Source organism: Lethenteron reissneri, chromosome 32, assembly GCF_015708825.2.
Source record: "Lethenteron reissneri isolate LAM-NWPU_2019-01 chromosome 32, ASM1570882v1, whole genome shotgun sequence".
In the NCBI taxonomy this organism is placed as follows: Eukaryota; Metazoa; Chordata; class Hyperoartia; order Petromyzontiformes; family Petromyzontidae; genus Lethenteron; species Lethenteron reissneri.
In genome coordinates this window covers 2,679,313-2,702,902 of record NC_083810.1, presented here as the reverse complement: position 1 = coordinate 2,702,902, position 23,590 = coordinate 2,679,313, and the positions used below count along the sequence as shown (strand labels likewise).

Below are 23,590 nucleotides of genomic sequence, written 5' to 3'. Positions count from 1 at the left end.
CGTCCATGGTCTTGTGTTACAACTGCGGCCTCCGGGGTCACGTCGCGTCCGGGTGCCGGGCTCCGCGTCAGCGCGCCTCGGGACCACGTCCGGACGACGACCAAGGCCCCAAGTCGTCCCAGCAAACCCCGGCAAGTCGCGGCACCCCACACGCTCGGTCCACATACACGGCACACTCGGGTCGCCGCTTCGCGGTGGGGGGACCGCGTATGGGTACCGGGGATTCGGTTCGTCGAGGGGGGTTCGTACACGGGCCGGGGGCAGTCGAGTGGTCAGAGTTGGCCCACAGGATAGTGGCTGCGTCGGCCGGGTCGTCCGTAGTAACGGGGTTTATTGACGGGGTCGAGGTCCGGGTGCTGGTGGACACGGGTGCGTCGGCCACCATCATTTCGGACCTTATTTATAACATCCTTCCGGTCCAATGCCGACCCCTTCTCCCGGTGGACGTACCGTTTTACGCGGCGAACGGAGGATCCTTGGGAATAATCGGACAGATTCGGGCCACTATTTGTATTGGTGATATCAAATTGGCGGGTCCCATTTTTGTGTCATCGTCTCTGGCGGTTCATTGTTTACTGGGCACGGACTTTTTGGCTAAAATGCCCATTAAAATTCTCATTGATCAAGCCTGCATTGAACTTCCGTCGGGTCGGCGGGTTGCATTTTTAACGAGTCCTACCAAAATACGCACGGTTTGTGCAACGGTTCAGGCGCTGGCAACTCAGCCTGTGCGGGTGCCCCCGGGATCGCAAATGTTGGTACCCCTGCGGTTGCGAAAACCCCTGGGGATCGACGGGGGGGACCAGGGAGTCCTGTTAGGGCCATCTAACAGAGCAGTTGGGGGCCTCGACTTAGCAGTAGCTCAGACCATGGTGCGGGCGGACAGAGATCCGTTCGTGATGGTTCTGAATACGGGGCCGCGGACGGCTGTAATTACTCAGGGCACGGTGCTGGCTCACGCGGCGCCGCTGCCCGTCGACGGAGGGCTCGTTGCGCATGCCGACTCCAGCCTCGATACACACCCTCCATCGGATGAGGGGACAGAATGGCTCGACTCGTTGTGTGCTGGGTCTAGTGACTTGTCTAATGTGCAGTTGGGAGCGTTGAGGGGCCTGCTACTCGAATTCGCCGACATCTTTAGCAGACATAAGTACGATATTGGCTGCACGGATTTGTTGCGCCACCACATAGCGACCGGTGATGCGGCCCCTATTCGGCAAAATCCCTTCCGGCTCAGCCCGGCCGAGAAGGAACATGTGAGATCGGCTGTTAACGACATGCTGGCTGCCGACATCATTTCGCCCTCTTCCAGTTCGTGGGGGGCTCCCATTGTCCTTGTTAAGAAACAGGACGGCTCCTTGCGGTTTTGTGTGGATTTTCGCCGCCTAAATAAAATCTCTATGGCCGACGCGTATCCACTACCTAGGATGGATGAGTCGCTGGATGCCCTGGCGGGAGCACAGTATTTTTCGACGCTTGACCTGCTTTCAGGATTTTGGCAATTGCCCCTCGATGAGGAATCAAAACCTAAGACTGCTTTCCGGACACCAGGAGGCCTATTTGAATTCAATCGCTTGCCCATGGGCTTACATTCCGCTCCCGCCACGTTCCAGAGGCTCATGGAATTGGTTTTGTCAGGACTCCAATGGGACACCTGTTTGATCTATCTCGATGATATCATCGTTTTCAGCCGGACTTTCGAGGAGCACCTCCAGCGGTTGAGAGGGGTGTTCCTCAGGATGCGTTCCGCTAAATTAAAATTTAAACCCGCGAAATGTCACCTGCTCCGGGAATCGGTCCGGTACTTGGGCCACATTGTTGGCCGTTCAGGGATATCCACGGACCCTGCTAAAACGCACTATGTCAGCTCATGGCCAACGCCAACCTCAGTCACGGAAGTCCGCAGCTTCATAGGATTCGCCTCCTACTACCGCCGGTTTGTCGAACATTTTGCCACCATTGCCAGGCCCCTACACGCTTTGACGGCTAAAGGGGTAAGGTTTCACTGGGGCCCAGATGAGGAGGCCGCGTTCTGCTCCCTTCGGGACGCCTTGGTGCGAGCTCCCCCCTTGTGTTACCCCGATTTCACGCAACCGTTTCTGCTTGACACGGATGCCAGTAACACGGGTATCGGGGGAGTGCTCTCACAGGTGGTCGGGGGGGTCGAACGGGTGGTCGCCTACGGTAGTAGAGTTCTGTCACCTGCGGAACAACGCTACTGTGTGACTCGTCGTGAATTGCTTGCGATCGTTTTCTTTATACAGCAATTCAGACCGTATCTCTACGGACGTCATTTTACGGTTCGTACGGACCACGCGGCTCTCCAATATGCAATGCGGGTGGCGCAACCCTCCGGCCAATTGTCCCGATGGCTGGAGGTCCTACAAGACTACCAGTTCACGACGATTTACCAAAAGGGATTGCGGCACTCGAATGCGGATGCCTTGTCGCGGTTGCCGCCTCGCTCGGAATGCGCGTGTCTTCTGGGATCGGCGCGGTGTAAACCCCCTGTCGCCGCTCGCGCCGGAGTTTTGCTCGCCGCCACTGATGCTCCAGAGGTTGTTTTGACCGCCGCTCCCACGGGCGGGGACTCGCTGCTCGCGTTACCTCTTATCGAGTGGAGCCGTCTCCAAATGGCCGACAGCTCCCTACTCACGCTACGGCGGAAGGCGGAGGCTCCCGAGGGGGGGGGACGCGGGTCAGTTCGTGGGTGGTCAGACAAGGCCTCCTGATGAAGTGGGACAATATGTCCCGGCGCCATACGCTCGTTGTGCCATCTGCTTTACGGGGTAGGGTCGTTCTGGCTGCTCACGAACGCCTCATGCATTTGGGATTTCACAAAACGCTTGCCCTACTCCAACGGGACTATTATTGGCCGGGTATGGGGAGCGACGTGGAGAACATCCTCAAGGGATGTGTGGGGTGCGCTCGAAGGAAACCGCCACAGATCGCGGCTAACCCACCGCTACAATCCATTCAGGTTTCGCGCACGAACGAATTGGTTGCGCTCGACATTTTGGGGCCCTTTCCCGCTACACCTAGGGGAAACAAATACCTGTTGGTCGGCGTAGAGTACTTCACCCGATGGCCTATGGCGTGGCCACTCGCCAACCAGTCGGCTGCGGCGGTGGCGGACGCCTTTGTACAGGGCTACGTTTTGGACAAAGGCGCCCCAGAACGCTTGCTGACGGACCAAGGAAAGAATGTTTCGAGCGTTTTGTTGCGCGAGGTGTGTGACCTGTTGGGTACAAAAAAAGTGCGTACCTCCCCGTACCACCCGCAGACTGATGGAATGGTGGAACGTCTGAACAGAACGATCACTTCTATGCTGTGCCAACAGGTCTGCAATGATCAAGTTGATTGGGACTTACAGGTACCCGGGGTACTCGCGGCCTATCGTATGGCCCCACATGCGGCAACGGGCTTTTCCCCATTTTTTCTCATGTATGGGCGGGAGGCTGATCCGCCTATGGATGTCCAACTGGGGATTTCCCAGCCACGTGCGAAATCCAAATTGGCCGACCACATTAAATTTAATATCGCCAAGCTGGCTGAAGCGCGAGAGGCTGCAAGGTTAAATTCAAGGTCGCGCCAGGTCGCTAACGAAAGGTTGCATGAACGGAAGGTGCATACGCACGATTGGAAAACAGGCGATAAGGCCTGGCTGCATTGTCCACATGCACCGTTGGCCACGTCCCCTAAGTTGTTGAGACCATGGAGGGGACCGGTGGAAATCGTGCGTGTTGCGCGACCCCAGTGTATCCAGATTAAATGGGGAAAACGCCGTTGGTACGTACACCCCTCCCGGCTGAAACCTTTCGCGGAAACCCATGACCTCCCTGTGTGCCGTAACGACCGAGCGTGTGATGGGGCCGTCGGCTCGGGGTGGCAGGTGTCGCAGTCTGATCCTCACGTGTCTCCGCCTGACCTACTCCCAGGTGTCGCGGACCTGACGGCGGCTGACCACCGAGAGCCGGAATCCCGAGGCACGCACGGATCTACAATACCTGGCCCGTGCCTCCCTGGACTGCCGGCGCCACCGGACGGTCAACCGCGTCTGGCTCCGTATGACGGACCGGCCAGACGGACTCGTGCTAAGACTAGCCACTTTTCCTGAAGGGGGGGGGGGGGGCCCGAGATTGCGGCTCGGCGCCACGTTCCCCTTCTGCCCAGTACATTGCCCCGTTCAAGGGGTGATCGGAAAATGAAGGGACGCTGTATGAGTCATTTTTGTATATACGTTTATTGTTGTCTCTCGCCGCTTGTATATATTGTTCTGTTGTTGCGGTGATTTGCTCTGCTTACGGTGGGCGGAGTTCTTATTGTGTTGTTGTAATTGTTGTTGATGTTACGGGGCACACACTAATTGGAGGGGGAAATAAAAAATAAAAATTTTAGCAGCCGGGTCGGCTGCGAGCTATGTGGTAGGGGGTGATGTAGTGGCGGTGCGCGCCGACAAGGTGGGGGCGTGGGTGTGCGCGCGCCGGGCGTGGCTACATCGAGTGTGGGGGGTGTTGACGCACACTGACAGTGATGGATCACGGGGCGGCGCTGGGTGCGTGGTTGTGCACGCAGACACGATATGGGAAAGAGGATCGTAGAGAGAGCGCTGGGTGATTGGTCAACTTGGGTGGGTGCTCTCAGCGACGTCCGCATGGAGGACTATAAAGGGGGACGCGCGAGAGCACTCGGGGAGTTATTACCAGCTGAAGATCGAAGACGGAGTTGAAGAGATAGGGCCCTGAGACCCCTAGCCCCGCTGTCCTTGTAAGGGCCGGGACCCTGTGCGGCTCAGAGGCGAGGCTGTGGGACCCGGGGCCTGGGGTCCGTGTGGAACCAGGTTGTGGGCCCAGAGTCGAGACTAATAACCCAGCCGGGTGTGTTCCAAGAAGCTACGGGGCGTGAGAGCCCGTGTGGGTATAGCTCAGGGGAACCTCGTGGGTTATGTGGCAGTTGCCACCCGTGTAACAGTTTGGTGTTAATAAAAAGGTGTGCTACCCGTCAAGGTCGTCTCCCGCCAAGTGACTACTTTACACCTGCACAATTTTGTATCCCTTGTGCAGGTGTTTACAAATTAACATTTTATGACTGACATGGCCTGGCTTTAAACCCACATCAGATGAGCAATGATCAGCAATGTGCTAATCACTGCTCATCTCAAAGCACTAACCTATAAAGACAAAGATGCCCCTTATAAAATTAACAGACTGTTGGGGCAAGTGCTGTTAGCGAGCACATTATGAAGGGTTGCGTGACCAGCACCACGCCTGGCCGCCTTTGTCTCCTCAGTGGCGATGATATTTACACACCGCAACAGGTACTCATTTGAGGCTGAGTCGACCTAGGGGATGCCCACGACCGGTTCAGATAATCGTAACTGGTGTTGGCCATAAGCGAGAATCTAACTCGGGTCGCAGGGTTCGTAGTGCAGCATGCCAAGGCACACACACCTCCAATCAGCATGGTTGCCTATGTTCGGTGTGAAATAAGTTCAACATACATACATACAAACACACACAAATGCCTACAAACACCCTGTCCCTAGCACAGCTGATGTCTGAGATGAGAAAAAAAACCAAGCCTCTCCACTCGTCGGTGGCTTCCCCCTTTAACGGGTGGCACTCATCCAACTGCCTCGGACAAAAACCCCGCGGGGAGCGTGGTGTGGCGCGGGCACAGGTGGGGGGGGGGTGGGGGCACCCACCGAGCAGCTGCATGTCCCTCTCGAGGCGCAGGGCCGACTCGAACAGCATCTCCTCCCTGCAGTCGATGGCCGCCTCGGCCTCCAGATGGCTCTTGGCCCACGTCGCGTACTCATCTTCCGTCAGCTCCTGCGAGTTCACACACAGCGCAGCCACACGTTCCATGCTCACCTGCGCTGCCATGCGTGCGCGCGCTACGACACGCGCTACATACGTGCCTGTGTACAGACGTGTGCGTGTGCTTGTATCAAAGATTCCCCCGTGTATCCTGAACAGATTGTTGGGGAAAGTGCTGTTTGCGAGCACCTATGAAGGCTGGCATGGTACACGAGGGGGCGGGTGGCCAGCACTACACCAGACCGCCTTTGTCTCCCCAGTGGCAATATTTACACACCACAGCAGGTACTCATTTTGGGCTGAGTCGATCTAGCGGAGGCCCAGGACCGGCTCAGACAATCGTCACTGGTGTTGGCCGTAAGCAGAATCGAACTCAAGTCGCCGGGTTCGTAGTGCAGCACGCTAACTGCTATACTAACGCTCCCCACAAATAGTGACACACACACACATGCAGACACACATAAGCTGATGTATAGTTTAGTCCAAGCGCACCGCTACCAACGTGAACCTTGTTATTTTTTAAGTGTGGGTACTCCCACACCTTCCAAGATGTTTGGCCAGCGTGGAAGATTAGGCCAAGTACCCTCGAGAGGGCTCTATTAAAGGTGGACCGAAATCAAAATTACGAAATAAAGATGGAGAGAAGAGCAGTTTGGAGCACTATTGGGAAGCTGAACTTAAAAATGAAGATGAACGTATCGGTGTGATTATTACTCAGAGGCTGTGACATGCATTATAAGCACGATCATTCACGACACAATTTAAGAAAAAGTGAAGAGTGTGGAAAGAAGCACGGAGAGATGCGTGCTTGTACATTGAGAGATGGAACGAGGCACATGTGGATTAGAGAACATCCGCAGGTGGTCAATGACTTCATTCAAAATGTGAAGTGAGGGGGTTTGGGCGGATGGGACGATGGCTGATGGCCAAGATAATCATTGGAGTGGCAGCCAAAGAATGGAATGTGTGCGAATGTGAGCACACTGAAGAGATGGAGCAATGAAATTAGTTCACGTGCAGGTGCGAGGTGGATTAGTACTGGACATCACAGGATTGTGAGAGTCGCGGCAGCTTGAGGAGGCTTTAATATGGCAGTGGATTGATCATGGCTGATGATGTGATTACTTACATTACACTTACAAACATACAAGTAGCCATGCGTACCTAACTACGTGTGTGTGCATGCGCACGTGTACAAACATTGTGAGGAGCGGTAATGCAGCAGTTAGCACGTTGCACGTCGCTCCCAGTGACCTGGGTTCCATTCCCGCTCATGGTCAACACCAGGGACGATTATATTATCTGAACCGGTCTTGGGCCTCCCCGAGTTCGACTCAGACTCAACTGAGTACCTGGTGCGGTCTGTAAACATCGCGAAGGCGGTTGGGCATCTTACTGGTCACCCAATCCCTCGTGTGCTGTGCAGGCCTTCATAGGTGCTGGCTAACAGCACTTGCCTCAATAGTCTGTTAAGGCCTACACGGGGATCTTTATCTTTGTTTGTATGTACGGGAACATACAACTTCCTTTTTTCACTTGAATTTTAAGCAAAATTGCATTGTGAGCCAGTACACAAATATCTATTTACGTCATGGGTGAAGCATCCACTGTAGAAAGGGCTTAGAGATAAGTGTTGTGTTTGTGTGGGGCCTCGATCGATAGCGTACAATGTAAGAGGGACAGATAAGAGCAAGTTGTCATGGAAACATCTGCCGCTTTGAGATTCGAGTTGTAATGGACAGGGGTCAAAGGTGTCACTGGTGCTAGACCTGCCCATGAAGAGAGGACAGAAGGCGCCCAGCAAGACGAAAGCTATTGCCAGGTGATCACAATTCAATTGTCCAAATCGAATTAAAGCTTCTCCGACCTATGCACATGTTTGTGAAACGAAGCTGAGGCAATAACTAGAGGCAAGACAAATATATTAAAGGCAGACATAAAGGACCGGGGAAGGTGGGCGGATGTTATAACCTTACGACAGTAACACCTGGATATACGAAGTAGATGCGTTTCTGGAGCTTTGTATAATTTAAACTTCGTATACCGAATAACGTATAACATTAGGACTATGATTATGCGCTCCCAGCCTTCGTAACTTACCATTTCATACTATAAACACGTAATAACTTCCCAATGAAAGACACATAATGAATAAATATCATTTTATTCTTATTCCTACGGAATCATAGATCGATTTATTAATCAATTTCAGTGTATATTTTGTTGAGCTTACTGCATAAAATAATGGTACACAAATCTAAACATCGTGATACCAAAACTTCGTTAATTGAATACACGCATATCGAGGTGTTACTTGAAATGCATTGTTCCACCGACAGTTAAACCTGCCCATTGTACTTCTTTGCCACCGATTTCCATTGTATTATAATATAATATAATTGAAAGTCTTACCCGCTTGGCGATGCACAATGTCCGCAGTCCGTCCATGGCGTACTGGTTCAGGTCAGCCTGTGTCCGTGCGTGCATTTTTGCCTTATCTTTGTCTTTGTCAGAGTTTCCTGTCATAAGAAGAAAAACATATATAACATTCCCTCTCAAGGAACTGCCACTCAGCTACAATTGTCAGTGACTGGTGAAATGTCTTGATAAAAAAATAATTTATATGCTTCACAATTATCTAAGCCGCATTTATTCACAAACAAATACAAAATATATTTGTAGTTATTTTGCGATATATTTATTAAATGCCTTTCAGTGTGTGTGTGTTTTTACATGCATTACTGTATGTCAACATATATGACCTCGTGCCAGCTACTCTTCTACATGACACGTGGCCTCAAATTGCACCTAGCCTGGCGCAACCGCCGTAGTCATGTCACCGCCACTTAAGAGGTGAAATGTCGGTATGATCTAATGATGAACCAAAAGCGGTAAACCTAAGCTTAAATTCTTATGTAGAATTTGCCAATGAAACATGGCAGATTAATTATAACAATTACTTATTATATAGTATATTAGTTCAAAAACCCATGCAGTCAAATACAATTGTATTAGTTTAATTTTTTACGGTTGTTCACCCAGGACTACCTAACAGACTCAGGAGGGTCAGGCCAAGTGTTTATTTTGTAGTAGGGGCGATGTTGTGTCATCCCAAATGAGTATTTTTTTTTAACACAGGGATGTTTGGCTAATGCCAGTTACATGGTGCATGTGTTGTTATCTATGGGAGGAATCAGTAGCTCTGGGTGAAACCCTTGCGGAGCAAGTTGAGAGAACACACAAACTCCACGCAGAAAGGCGTCCGAGTCCGGAATCGAACCCCGGGGCCCTTTTTTTGCTGCATTACTGCCACGCCGCCCACCCTCTCTTGTCAAGGACCACAGGCTGCGGCCCTGAATAGGCGTGATGCTCGTAAGTGCCGCCCGCCATGCTCACCGGTGCAAGGCTTCAGGATGTCCATGATGACGTTGTCGGCCCCCTTGGTGTACACCACCATCTCGTACGTCAGGGGGTGCCGCACCACCACCGACATGCGCTTGCGCGTCGAGTCGAAGGCCATTACGTGCATGAGGTCGAAGGTCAACCTCCCCACGTGCGGCACGTCGATGGTGACCTGGTCGGGCGATTTTGAGACGAGAGTGAAGTTGTAGGCCCTCGCTGCGTACACTAGCGCGGCCTCGTCTGGGCTCTCTGCTTCGTAGCGGAGCTCTGCCATGGGCAGTACCCCGTTACTCATCCATAAAGGACACTCGTCTTCCTGCGTAGGGGAAGGAGTATTCCACCCAAGCCCCGGGATTTCCAGGCTCGTAGGCGTGCCAGCCGCCAGTGGTTTGGCTGCCAGCGGAGAGCAAGGGGTTGGTGGGTGAGACACAGGCCTCCCCGTCTCCGCTTTGGCCTGCAGGTTGTCACGGTAGGCAGCTGGGGAGCTCTTGTCCGCTGCCTTTGAATGCAAACTGAAGCTTGAGCTGGGAGTCACATAGCTGGGTCGCAGCTTCTTCAACTTTTCCTCGAGTTTCTTCATCGGTGATGTTACTGCTGACGCTTTCTTCGTCTGTACGCAACGCAATCGAGGCAAAATTACTAACGTGACAAGCGACGAGTACAGCATACTACAAGAGCAAATTTCAAAAAGCACTGAAACTCAAGTGACAATGCGTGACACTGAGTATTAAAATAATTATAATAATGACATTATTTGTATTTGATAGGGTCTCCATTATACCAAGGCATCTCAGAGTGCTTTACACATGATGACTGATAATTTGGCAATTCGTTAAAATGGAATTACATTTAAAAACAACCCCACAAAAGAAGTTAAGCTGAGCAATGAATGCACTACATCTATTACACATTGATATGCACTTGGTTACAGACATTCCACAAGATGTATTTTTATTTTCGTTGCATCAAGCTTTTTCTAATTTGCAGGTTTGCAATAGAGAACTCCTTTTATTCACAATCCTATTACATGTGCCTCCTATTATCCATGGTCGCTGTAGGGTCTGCAAAACTCCTGTTAGCCTCGGCCATATTTCTTCCTGTTATCCATGATTATTTGTGATTTTACCCATGATGCATAGTTCCCTATACTCACAATGTTTCTGTGGCTTAGAGGGTTTCCACAGGAAATGTGTCCTATTCGTGATGTGTTTACCCCACAGATAAGACGAGTAATATCATGGATAATGAGGGGGATAATCAGATCCATGACATTGGTACACCTTAGCACCATGGATAAGAGGAGCTTTCCTTTATTAAATATTTGTTTTTATAGAAATTACATTCTTTGGATGTGAATTGTTGTGCAGACTAGTAATCCATTACCTTGGAGCGAGGTTGCTAATTCAAGCAGAAATTTAACTAACATGTTTTTGAGGCTCTAATATAACTAAATAGGAAGTACATCAAGTAGGGTTCTAACATGCCATTTGTGCAGTGTTTGAGTGCTCTTACATTGTAAATTTGAGTTTTTTCTCGATTATTTCTACATGAATAAAATACTAAACATTGCACTGGCTCAAATTATAAAATGAGGAAGGACCCTCCTGAAAAATAATGTTTTACTGGTATATACCAGGTAAAGCCCACTGAGCTATTAACTCGTTTTCAGAAGTGACCTGGCCACAAATGATAGCTCAACAAAGGCTTATCATATGTGGGAATTTATAGAAGCAGCCAAATAATATAAATGCATGTTTCTAAATGTGGAGGGGAAAACCAGAGGATCCGGAGAAAATTCCACTCGACCACGGGGAAAGCATGCAACCTCTGAATATACAGATGTCAGGGTCGGAACGAATGCACAACCTCCTGCATACCAGGTGAGGGAGATAACATCTCGCCACCCCGGCACCCCAACAGACAAAACCCCACCTCAAATGAGCATTGCCATATCCCAACGACGGTCCTCAGCTATTGATCGAAATTTTCATCGCAAAATCTATTCGATCCATAGGATGACCACTGTATACCTCCCATGAAGTAGCGCTCATTTTAATGGAGCTGGTAGAATGACTGGTCGAGTCTATCCCTGACCGGGATTGTGAGACGATCACTCTGACCGCTTCTCATGTGGCAGGATTGACTAAACGGGTAAAGGAACATCGTTTTCTTCCGTGCTACATTCTGGTCGAGTCTCTGACCTTGATGCGTGGTTGGTTCGAAGACGACACCACGACGGTGTTGCAGATGGCAAGCGTGATGAAGAAGTCTACCACGTTTGCAACGTCCTCGGGAATCACAATGGTGCCGTTTTTGCTGGGGAGAGAGTTGAGATTCTTGAGGTACATTCTGACTCGCGACTCCAGCTGGGGATCTGGTGTCACATCTGTCTCCTACAGAAAAAAAACACATTAAAGAGCAAATCAATTCCCTGTAAAAACCAAAGCGAATCTATGTAATGACAATGCTATGTGTTGGACACAGTGAGCAAAGACACAGCGATTATGTACCTCTTAATGAGTATTATTATAGCAGTGGATGGCAACATGATGCATTCCAGATTTGCTGTCGGCACAACTGTTCTGCATGGTCTTGGAGCATGTGTGCCTATATCAGGTGTTGTCCATACAATTGTTAGACATTGATGTGACCATGCTTCAATCAGCCACAAATGTACTTCAGGTGTGAATAATTTTGCGTGTGACTAAGACTGAACATAATTCCACCATCCAATTGCATGTCATTCACACTCCCCCCCCCCCCAATACCCTAAATGATCGATCTGATTTATTAACAACAAAAAGGCAGCCACGGCCAATGCCAATGTAGCCCTATATTGGGATGTTTGGCCAGCTCCGCTAATGTGGTTATACAGATGGGAGGAAACCGACGCACTCAGGGAAAACGCATGCGTGTGAGGGGGTGGGTAACACTCAACCTCCGTACAGATGGAACACGGAAAAAAATGTATCTGCTTGCTGTACCGCCCGTACCCTGGAAAGCCAGGAGGTGGCGACCTCACGGCCCCAAGCGGGTAGTGAGGGACTTTCACGAATACGCGCGCGAACCACCAACCCTCGTTGCCTCCGCACGGCGCCGGACGCCCGGCGCGCAACTCACCATTGGGCTGCTGAACGCGGCCTCCTTGGAGAGTACGCTGGGCTGCCGGCGGTGGCCCATCTGGCAGGGTGTGGAGCGGGCGCCGGGGGCGGAGCGCGTCGAGTGGGCACTGGGCGTCCTGCGCAGGCTGCGCCGGTGCCGCAGGGTGCGGTTGCCCGCGTGCCGCCCTCCAAAGGCGCGTGAGGGTAGGGTGCGTGCGCGCTGCGATGCGGTCAGTGCGGTGGGCGGCGGCTCACCCAGCTGGAGCGAGTCGCCCCTCGCCCACTCGTCCCCGTCGGACTCCGAGTCCTGGTAGGCGGCCAGGCGCTGCGCTGAGAGGGTCGACAAGAAAAAGGAGTGGAGGGTGGAGGTCCGTCAGTGAGGGCATGGTGGGAATTGTGCGGCCATCACTGCATGGCAGCTGCCGCAGGGCATTAGCGGGGCGCTGGGTTTGCAGGTCGGACGTCGTTAGGATGGACTCGGCCCGTCATTCATTAAAATGAGCACTACTTCATGGAAAGTGTGCAGTGGTCATCTTATGAATAGATTTGATTTTTGCGATGGAAGTGGAATGTCGGTCAATAGCGAAGGACCGTCATTGGGAGATGGCAATAGTCATTTGAGGCAGGGTTTTTTCTGTTGCTGTGCCGTGGTGGCAAAATGTTATCTCCCTCGCCTGGTATACAAGGAGGTCATGGGTTCAATCCTGACCCTGACGCATGCTGTATATTTTGAGTTTATATGTTTCCTTCGTGGTACGGGTCCTCCAGTGTTTCTCTCCACATTTAGAAACATGCGTTTCGAGTATTTGGCTGCTGGACATTTCCACGTGATAAGCCACATCATTGAGAAAATATATGTGGGCAGGTTGCTTATGAAAAAGAGCTATGTAGCTCAGTTGGCCTTACCTGGTAAAAATATAATAGTTTAAATAGATTGTTTTTATTCCATCTCCTTGGCAACAGCAGTTGAAACAATGGTGCAAGTTTATTAAATTGACCCCATCTACTCAGTCTATTCGGCAATATAAATGGGTACAACCACAGTTAGCCGGTCAGGAGGTCGCGTGCGGTGGGGCTAAGTGTGGGTACCCCCACCTCTTCCCAAGACATCTGGCCAGGTGTGGAAGAGTTTGCCAAGCACGTACACATTACTGTATCAAAAATAAATAATTGTGACTGCATATGAAAGTTAATTAACAGTGCGTGCACATTTTTCTATCTTGACTTAAAAAGCACAAATATTATTTAAATAAAACGACAACTTACGTGTATGTTCTGTAACGTTTTACTGCTCACAGTAACACAAACATGCATCGTATTCGGCGATGTCCAAGCCACAGTTTGAGTTTTTGGAGATGGACAGGCGTCACATGGGGCTAATGTCCACATTAAACCACTGTCCTTTGTCCTGTTGAGACCATGGGTTTGCATCTGGATGATGAGATAGTGTAAAGGTGGCTCCCCGGTCGTGGGAGTTTGTTCGCCTCAGCCTGATCACCAGTGAATGCACAATAAATATTGCACGATGACTGGTTTTCACTGCAGTTGGCCTGGCTTAGTTTCCAGGATGTATATTTGCATACAAACCCAACCACATGACTCTTTGGAGATCACTGAGGAGCACAGCCTGTTGTGTCTTTGTGCGTGTGTATAAGAGAGGAATAGTAGTTTAGCGCTTAGCGCACTGTGTTACAAACCCGGCGACCCAAGTACCATTTTCGCTCACGGCCAACACCAGTGACAATTATCTGAACCGGTCCTGGGCCTCGCTAGGTCGAGTTCCTATTGCAGTGTGTAAAAACATCGCCACTGGGAAGACAAAGGCAGTTGGTTGTGGTGCTGGCCACCCACCCCCTCGTGTACCATGCCAGTCGTAATAGGTGCTCGCTGACAGCACTTGCACCAACAGTCTGTGAAGGCTACACCAGAGATCTTTGTCTGTATCTGTGTGTGTGTGTATAAGAGGCAAGCTGAAATGACACAAGAGTATGATGCGTCATCTTCTTGGGCCGTTTCCTGTCACGTCATCTGTCAGAGCCATTCAATGACACGACGTTACCGTCTGCTGACTAGGGGACTTCCTCCAAGAGGATGTTGATCAAACCTTGCACTGTGACTCTGATCGTGCAATAATGATGTGATTGTTGATATACAAATGGTTGGGCAAACTGTTTGACATACCATTGTTACTGTGCGAGTACTCTTTTCCGGCAACAGTGCAGCGGCGGAAGACCATCTTGTTCTCGGTGAGGGTGCCCGTCTTGTCGGAGAAGATGTATTTGATCTGGCCGAGGTCCTCAGTGATGTTGAGGGCACGGCACTGGAGGGGTGTGTCGCTCTCTGGGTCGTACAGCTCCTCGTCCTGGTGGATGAGGTAGATCTGTCCAATCTTGACGATCTCGATGGAGACGTAGAGCGAGATGGGGATCAGCACCTGTGTGGGGGTGGGGCAGAGTGAGTGGAACGTATGTAGGTATGTATGTTGAACGTATTTTGCACCGTACATAGCCAACCATGCGAATTGGAGGTGCGGGGGAAGGACAACAAACTAAACACAAAAAAACTGTTCTAAAGAAATTAGTTTTAAATCTAGATTTAAAAGTGCATAGCTTTAGTGGCTTCCTAAAATCGGAAGGAATAGGATTCCAGACGGTCGCAGAAGCGTATCTGAAAGTGCACGATGCAGTGACCGTCTTTGTTCAACGGTTAGCTAAATGCAGCTGCGAGGATGCCCGGGTTTGCATGATGGTTTATGCTCCTTGATGAGATCAGCAAGGTATCGTGATTAATTTATGGCAAGCGTTTCTGTGCAATCTTCCATTAAGGATCATCTCTAAACTAAACAAATTTCATTGTATCAGGTAAGACCCATTGAGCGACCTGGCCACAAATGATAGCTCAAAAAAGTGACTTATCACATGGAAATTTTTCATAGCGCATGTTCCTAAATGTGGAGGGAAAAATCGGAGGACCTGGAGAAAAATCCCAGCGACCACGGGGAGAACATGCAAACTCCAAATATACAGGTGTCAGGGTCAGATCGAACCCACGACCTCCTGCTTACCAGGCGAGGAGAGAAAACATCTCGCCAATTTCATCTTTGTTCTTCGGAGCGTCATACTTGGGATTTTTTTAACTATTCACAAATGAGCAGCAGCATTCTATCTTGGGGAGGAAATGAGTTCTTGGACAAAACCCAGTACATACTCAAATTGCAAGAAGAGACACCTGCTACCTACATAATGTACTGACAGAACAGTTGATGATTCCGACAACTAAAGAATTTCCACCATGCGCTTGTGGCTAACCAGCTGAGATATGTACTCAGCAAGGTCGGACCGCAGACATTTATTTCTGTATATATTATATTAAAAAGGTGTGAAAATTATTCCACATTCTTTTAAAAGAGCAAGAACATCCACCACCCAATGTAGCCAATGAAATAAAAGTGTTTGGGTAGAGGATGTGAACAATACATTAACTTGGCCAGAGTTTTTTTTATCAGCTGCAGTCGAAACGGGCTTGTTTTCTTGCACGGCTTTGAGCTTCCAGGTTTACACGCATTCACTCTGCATAGTTTTCGCGGCAAAAAAACGCTTCACGCTACCTACCTGGAGAAGGATGATCATGGTCCAGAACATGTAGAAGCCCGACAGCACCGGCGAGATGTGATCGCCGTCCTTGTTCGCGACGTCGAACGGCGGATTTTCCTCATACCCAGCCATCCAAAGGCCATGAGCTGCGGCAGCAAAGTGGGTCCGAGATTAAAAACAGCCATTGGTTCGGGGCTCGCTTCAACCCATACTGGTGGCACTGCCAGATGTTTATAGGCAAGGTCACCCAGAGAGAGACAAAGACTTACCAATGGCAATGAAGAGGCACATCACGATCAGGATGACCACACACCAGATGATGTCCATGTTCATGTTGCGCTCCAGTTTGCTGCGTTTGTAGCGAGGCCCGTTGTTGTTCAGCATGGCCTTCGTCTCGTGACCTGTGCAGATTAACAATGGGTGATATTAACAACGGTAATAAAGCACAGCCCTTTGTTGGTTCACTGCTGAGTGAAGGCCTGCCCATGCCATCGCGGTCGTGAAGGTTAATTGACCATACTTCACCACACTGAAAAATACAGTTTAAGTGAAGCGGGAGGCCGCATCATCAGTTCAGACGTCACTCATCATTTAGGGCTTTGATGAGATATTATTCAAGTAATATTGATTGGCAACTTGATTACCAAAATTGTTGATTTTTGGGTTATTACATGCATCAACACAAACCTCAAAGGTAATTTCCAGGTGCCTTGTGTAACTATACAGTATATAAGTCCATTAAATTGATTACAGTGTATATTTTGTCATGTAGATCTGTATAGATGAAAGTATGCAACCCGTGCACATAGGAAATGCTTTTCATGAGCATTTTGACAAAAATGTCAAAATGTAAACGTGAGAAAAATAAATGATGCATAAATAGATGAATGTATAAACGGGTGGATGCAATTACAGAAGGAAGCATGCCTCATATAAAAACGGGCATTTATTTAGTCAGTATTATTTTATAATGAGCTGTTAAGAGCAGTGGTATTCACTAACTAGCCTTTTGCCCGTCCAAGGACGGGTGCTCCATGTGGAATGACGTCACCAGCTCAAGATTATTAATGTGCGGGGGTGCTCCATGCAGAGTGACGTCACCCGACATGATTATTAATGACGGGGGGGTTCTTGTGGAAGACCCCACCTGTTCATGATTATTAATGAGGGGGGCTGTTCGATGTGCAGTGACGTCACCTGCGCATGATTATTAATGAGGGGTGGGTCCATGTGGAGGACGTAACCTGTTCATGATTATTAATGAGGGGAGCTGGTCGACGTGGAGTGACGTCACGCGCGTTACACACTGACATTCTTGGGTAAATATAGTAGTCAATTTTCAGAGGGGGGGCACTTTTGCCGATAAGACATCAGTCTTGATTTGAAGCTTTCGTGACTGCAGGAATCCATACTCTTTGGTTCTTTCGGTAAAGTCACGTAGGTAGAAAAATAATAGATCACGACGTTTCGATCGCAACACAAGCAATCGTCATCAGGTGGGACAACCACAGCAAGAAAAAACTGCTGAAGACATCAGTGTTAGGGCTGTCACACATTTGAAGCCATTGGGGTTTGACAGCAGCTGCACGATGATGATGGGGGGGGGGGTGTTTTCAAATGTTGTGTATTGTCGGAGGCCGCACGTCAGGGGCCGCACTAAAGGCCACCAGGGGCCGCCAGTGGCCCCTGGTGGCCTTGCAATGAAGAACACTGTGTTAGAGCTTGCAGTGGCTCTGATCTTACCGCCATAAACAACGATCCCCACCACGTACTCCGTGTTGCGCACCGTGCATCCTCGCAGCAGCAGATTGTCCTTGCTGAGTCCGACCTTGCGCTCGTTGCTGTGCAGCCTGTGGAGAGACGGCCAATCCTCAACCCCTCCACTCGGCACACTCTCACAACAGACACTTTACGCGCACTAGATCCGAATAAGGTGATGACGTGCCTCCAAGACCACAAGGAATACTCACATGAAACCTTTAAATTTATTGAGGTCGTTGTTTGGCCTCTCACACTCTACGGTGCTTGTGTACTTCATAGGGTCGAAATCGCACTCCTGCGCACACACGCAATGATACAAGTAGCAACATAAAAATATAATATAAGGGATCATAACATATTTTTTTTATATATATAAGGCCCTTCCTGAGGCATGATGCATGGCCTCTTGCAAGGGCAACCTGGGTTATATCAAAAGGCACTTTTAATACAAGAAAGGCATCACAGTAACGATGATACACTCTGTTACTCCTGACACAATCATCTGGCTCATTGTGAAATGCAGAATATTCGAATTATTTAACACAAATTTTACTAAGAGTGAGGTGAATTGCACTTAAATATTGAAATATACAAGAAAAAGTTACGAGATTCGCCACATGAACTCGACAATGTACACGTTGTCCTTGTTGTATCCATGTGCACTAACCCGCGCCCGTAATATTGGTATCCTGCGCGAACTTTGCTGGAATCAGTCACCCTTTGCAGAGTGAACACGTTTTTATTTATTTTCCTCGCTCCCCTCGTCGATTTCAAGTAATCATGAAACAAGCGTTTTAATAAAGCGCTTTTCAAGTCAATGAAGGGTGCACATCTGGAGCCCCGCAAATTCTAACTTGAGATCTTCACAAGCAAATGTGAAGATTATAAAAATATGACCTGCACAGATTGCGTCAACAGCAGGGAACTCAATGAAAAAAATTCTGTTTTCAATCGTTCAGCCTGCTGTTGTTTGGATTGTCGCCATAGAATGCAGTGATGGGAGGTGTTAGGTAGCCAAACTCAACAGACAAAACCAGGAAGTAAGGGCTCCACATGAAAGAAGTTATGCCAATAAATACCATGCAAACAGGTTGTTCAAAACTTCTTTAGAAAGCCCACATTCTTTCGTCTGAGACACTTTATCCAGTGCCAATTGTCCTTGACAGTTCACAGAACTTCAAAAAGTCGTGAAGCTTAGAATTGACTTCGTAAAACGCCTCGTATCCAAATATATTGGTGGACAGATGAAGTTTCACTGGATGCGTAGCTCAATAAAAAATTAAACAACTAAATCTGAAAATTAGAAAATGTTACAAACTTATTTTATTTTAGGTATCCTCGATGGCTCCCACCTTTTCCACTCAAACAAAGGAAAGTTTCTTAGCCAGCCTAGATCTATGAAAACTGTGCAGTAAAACATATTGCAGCTTAATACAGTAACGCCGGTACCGGATCTATATGGGTACGAATCAATACCGTGCACCACAGCACAGATGCTGATTCCCAGACTGTCTGGACAGGTGGCGACTCAGCACACTCTGGAATCCAATATTTATCTGCATTATCAATCATGTAATGCAATGTTTACACTGACGTAGGCCATACAATCGCTGGATATCGCGGGTCTTTTTAAACGACGAGGGAAGTATAGTTCTAGTTACAATGACATGTTAGTTAGTACTTGTATTTATTATTATCGATGCTTATTTAGTTTACATTTTAAATCATTATCTATTGCCCAAAAATCTAGTTCATGTGCAGGATTTATCTCAGTAGACTAGCAGGCCCCATAATTACGAAATCCGAGATGTAAACTCCTAGCCAGGGTCAGTGAAATGAGTAGCTCATCAATGGCCTGGCACTGCTTGGGTTGGATTTCAATTGCTGTCATCCTGTGGATATAACAATGTTGCCATAGGAAGGTAGAACTCCCACCAATGGCTGTGGGTGCAGCAATTGAGATAAGCGTCTGCCTGGACTCACTTGAGAAGGGGCATTTAAACCTGCTGTCATTGCTGTTTTAGATACTGTGCGTTGCTTGTGTAGCTGACCTCAGATGACCGCCGTGACACCTGCGGCTGTACTCGCTGGAATTTACAGGGTTCGTGCATGCAGTGTGTGAAATATAGGAGTGTAGAGCATATTTGCATGTGCAAGCATGTTGAATATGGTGCATGAAAACATTCCAGAGATATGAAATGTAGAAGGCTATGACGTGCCTGCAAATCAGCAGCCATTCAGCACACAATGATGCATCGAAGGGTCGTTGAATATTAACATTTTTGTAGAGCAGATACAAAAATGTACAAATGCATGTTGAACTTTTTTTTGCACCGTACATAGCAACTGTGCTGGATGTGCAGGGAAGGGATAAGACACTAAACGCGAAAAAAAGTTCTAGATGCTCTAAAAGATGTAGGCTGCAGTGATAAAGAACCCACTACATCTCTGTGTTTAGTCTATCTTAACCCTCACAATCCATACTCCCTGCACCACGCAAGATGATTTCTGAATTTGTTTCTGTTTGAGAATGTGAGCCACTTGGTTAACTATTATGTTTCCCGTAAAAAAGGATCAGGATTTGATTGAGATTAATCTTACACACTATTTCTATGTGATATATATTGGCATTGTTACATAAGAAAAACTTGTAGTATATTTGTGTCACTCCATTGCTGGATCAATGCCTCCCCCATGCCGTGTTGGTCATGGGAGTTGTTTGACCATACTTCACCGCGCTGGCTAGTGTGGATTACTGAGAATGGGTCTGCTGCCGTTTATCTTCTGTCAAAAAAGTAATTTCTCGTCTCCTTGGGCAGAAATATCGTGATCGCACTATTACATTCCTGTGCTATAAATTGCTGCCAAAGTGATACATTTTAACGATGCAGTCATTCAAACCGACTTTAAAACATTGCGAGTTGAAAATCAACGGTGCTGCTATCCTGTCCGTGAAACTAACCTACATTTTCCAGATAATATTTTTCACAGATAACCAAAAAAAAAATTGGCAGATGAGCAGTGGAGCAGTGGATCACACACTGGGCTCTGAACTTAGTGACCCGAGTTTGAGTCTCAGCCAAGAGTAACATCAGTGGCGAGTGACGTATCTGCCAGCAAACAAACATGTGATCAAATGCGAATTATATCAACTACCATTTTTATTGATACAGTATTTTTAAACTGAACATATTGTCAGACGGTGGCATTTCCACCACTAGCTTTAGGGCCACCGCCTAAGAAGGCAAGCAGCAGCCAGCAAGCAATACTCATAAATGGGTGAGAGACATTTACTTTTGCCTCGTCTTAAATTTAAGAAGCTAAATCGTGATAACAATAAGAGGTCACTTAGTGAGCCATGCACGAACACTGACGTAAGGCAGCGATTGGATAGGAAAGAGCGATGGCATGGGTGGAGAAAGGCCTCATAAGCAATCCTCGCTGCATGTGGGCCACAACTATTTATAACTTTCTGAGGAAGGTTATGACAGATGCGTATTTCACGATGCAGGTGACGTGCCTGCGTGCGCATTCAAGGATATCCATTCTGAAACATCCTGCTGAGTGGGATACATTTTTACGATGACTCGTGAAACTCCACATATTAATCTTAACAGTTGTATGGAAGGCACAGTGCAAGAGGGCCCTTCACGGCTGAACCTCGTGAGTTTCAAGGTAAGCGTTCTTGAATGGGGTGGCGAGAAGAGTCCTCAATAATGCGTTGGCATGAATGTATTCCAACTCAGAGCACAACGGATACCACCAGTGTTGTTGTTTTCTCAGCACAATGTGCTCTTTCCCTTTGACCTCTGAGCGTGGCAACATTATTATAAGCATGTGTTCACCTGCACTAAGAAAATGGCACCCGACACCAGCAACGAAGAGACGCGCACAGTAGACCACAGCGCACAGCTCGACTTGGCTCAAAGGATTTGCATTTATACGCATTAAAAGCCTCAGCGATTCATATTGCATTCCATCATATATTATCTCCACCCTTCCATCGCCCTGCTGTAATCTAGCGAAGGGGACCCCCAGTGGTAGGTGTCCCTGTGCGGTACAAGGTGTATGCAGGACCGGCCTACAAACGGGCATGAGCCTGTCCATCGGGGCAAAAGCTCTGGGCAGTGAGCGTCACTCACCAGGTCGGCAAAGCCTTTGACGAGCTGCCGCAATTTGAGGTTCGTTTCACCGTCCAGATTGGCCGTCTCCAGGTGGCAGAGCCCGTCGGGGTCGCTGGAGGCCAACAGTAGCACGTCGGCTGGGATGATCTCATTGCAGCGCAGCTTCAGGAAGTCCCCGACGCGCACGTCCTTCCAGCAACTCTCGACGAACCCCTGTTGCGCCCTGCCAGGACCACGTCACACACCCACCCCGGTCCACATTAGTTAAGAGTCCTGTGCATGGCACTGTGAATAAGTCGAGTAAAAAATATTACAGAAGTTCCAACGCTCAAACGAGCAGTGCACATCTCTGTTGAAACCACGCGGCAACGTTGGCGAGCCTCTTCACAAGACAACCGCTGCTTGCTTTACTGTGAAGCGGTGCTCGCTATACGGACTCGCAGTGATGATGAGCTATGACAAACCCTCGACAACAAGCAGCATGGTTCCCTTGTGGACTGCGACGCAGTAGCAACTTACTGCAGAGATTCACGGTTCGAACCCTTTATGGCTGCAAATAACAATGCAAACTGTTTATAATCCTTTGCACGTGGTGTTTGAGCTCAGTTTTTTGTGTTACATAGTATTTTATGTGTAAAACTTAAATAAACAAGGTCCTCGACTTATGAACGCCTGACTTACGAACATCCGCACTTACTGAACGAGCTTCTATAAGATAAAAAAAAATCACCATCCGACTTACAAATGTGAACTCGCACCTACAAACCGAACCATGGAACTATTTCGTTCACCAAATGTACAATATTTATTCTTATTTATGAGTTTAACAATGCTTCTCTTTTTTGTTGAAACGTAACACATTTTATAACAATGACCGCAAAATATATTTAAATACAGTACATACATTATTGTGTTCCGACTTAGAAACCGTTCGACTTACGAACGATCACCAGTTGAGTCAGGAATGGTGCGTTCTGCACACACCTACGACAGGAATCTTAAAAAGCAGAGAGTGCAGTGGGCACCACTACAAGGAAACTGCCTCTACAGAAATGTTATTGCTTCAAGAGTAGTGATCATTAGCACACAATCACCTGTGCATCCAGTATTTTTTCTTTATATATTTGTTTGTCGAGATTTATTCTTAATTGCTTGTGCGTAACAGGTACACCTAGGGACATATGCATTAACTGTCAACTCTAGGACAAACTGACCCGAGCCGGCTCTGACCTCTACAACTGACTACACCTACTGGGTAATTCAGACACCCAAGTGCGGTGTAATTCACAATGTGCCACATGCTTGCCAGTGCTCGCTTGACGGATAGCACCCTATTGCTTTAGAATATCAAAGCACCACAGTTTTCACGGAGTTTTAGTTCCACGTGATTGTCTTTCTTCAGCGCTGTACTTGGAAATTGGTTTAATATTCATGAACATTTTCAGTTCATAAGAATTGTTATATTGAGTGATACATTGCACCAATAATATGAACCAAAATTATCCACCAAAAGGAAAAGTGTTGAGTATGATATCTCATAATAAAGCAAATGTTCTCCGGTGATTGCTTTTCATGCATGTCTTTGCCAGAGACCTGAATATTGATGAATATCGTATTCAGCACATTCGCCGAGAAAACATCGTAAATACTTAAAGGTCGCACATTCACGGTCGCCTTTTATTTTGTGGTGGGTCACAGCAGTCTGCACACGTCAGAGGATCACAAACAACCCAAATCCCTTTCAGTCGTTTTGGTGATGTCAAACGGTCATGGGTGGGCAAAGGTTACCA

The 23,590-nt window shown here is 48.2% G+C and overlaps 1 protein-coding gene across 1 annotated transcript in view; it reads right to left on the bottom strand.

Moving 5' to 3' along the window:
• The window catches only part of LOC133349884 (phospholipid-transporting ATPase VA-like), a 59,406-nt gene that overhangs the window by 14,091 nt on the left and 21,725 nt on the right, over positions 1 to 23,590 (bottom strand). Inside the window, 11 exon segments of the mRNA XM_061563714.1 lie at positions 5,705 to 5,831; positions 8,232 to 8,338; positions 9,216 to 9,831; positions 11,423 to 11,614; positions 12,342 to 12,652; positions 14,504 to 14,756; positions 15,934 to 16,061; positions 16,185 to 16,316; positions 17,659 to 17,765; positions 17,886 to 17,971; positions 21,819 to 22,023. Coding sequence (XP_061419698.1) covers positions 5,705 to 5,831; positions 8,232 to 8,338; positions 9,216 to 9,831; positions 11,423 to 11,614; positions 12,342 to 12,652; positions 14,504 to 14,756; positions 15,934 to 16,061; positions 16,185 to 16,316; positions 17,659 to 17,765; positions 17,886 to 17,971; positions 21,819 to 22,023 — 2,264 coding nt within the window.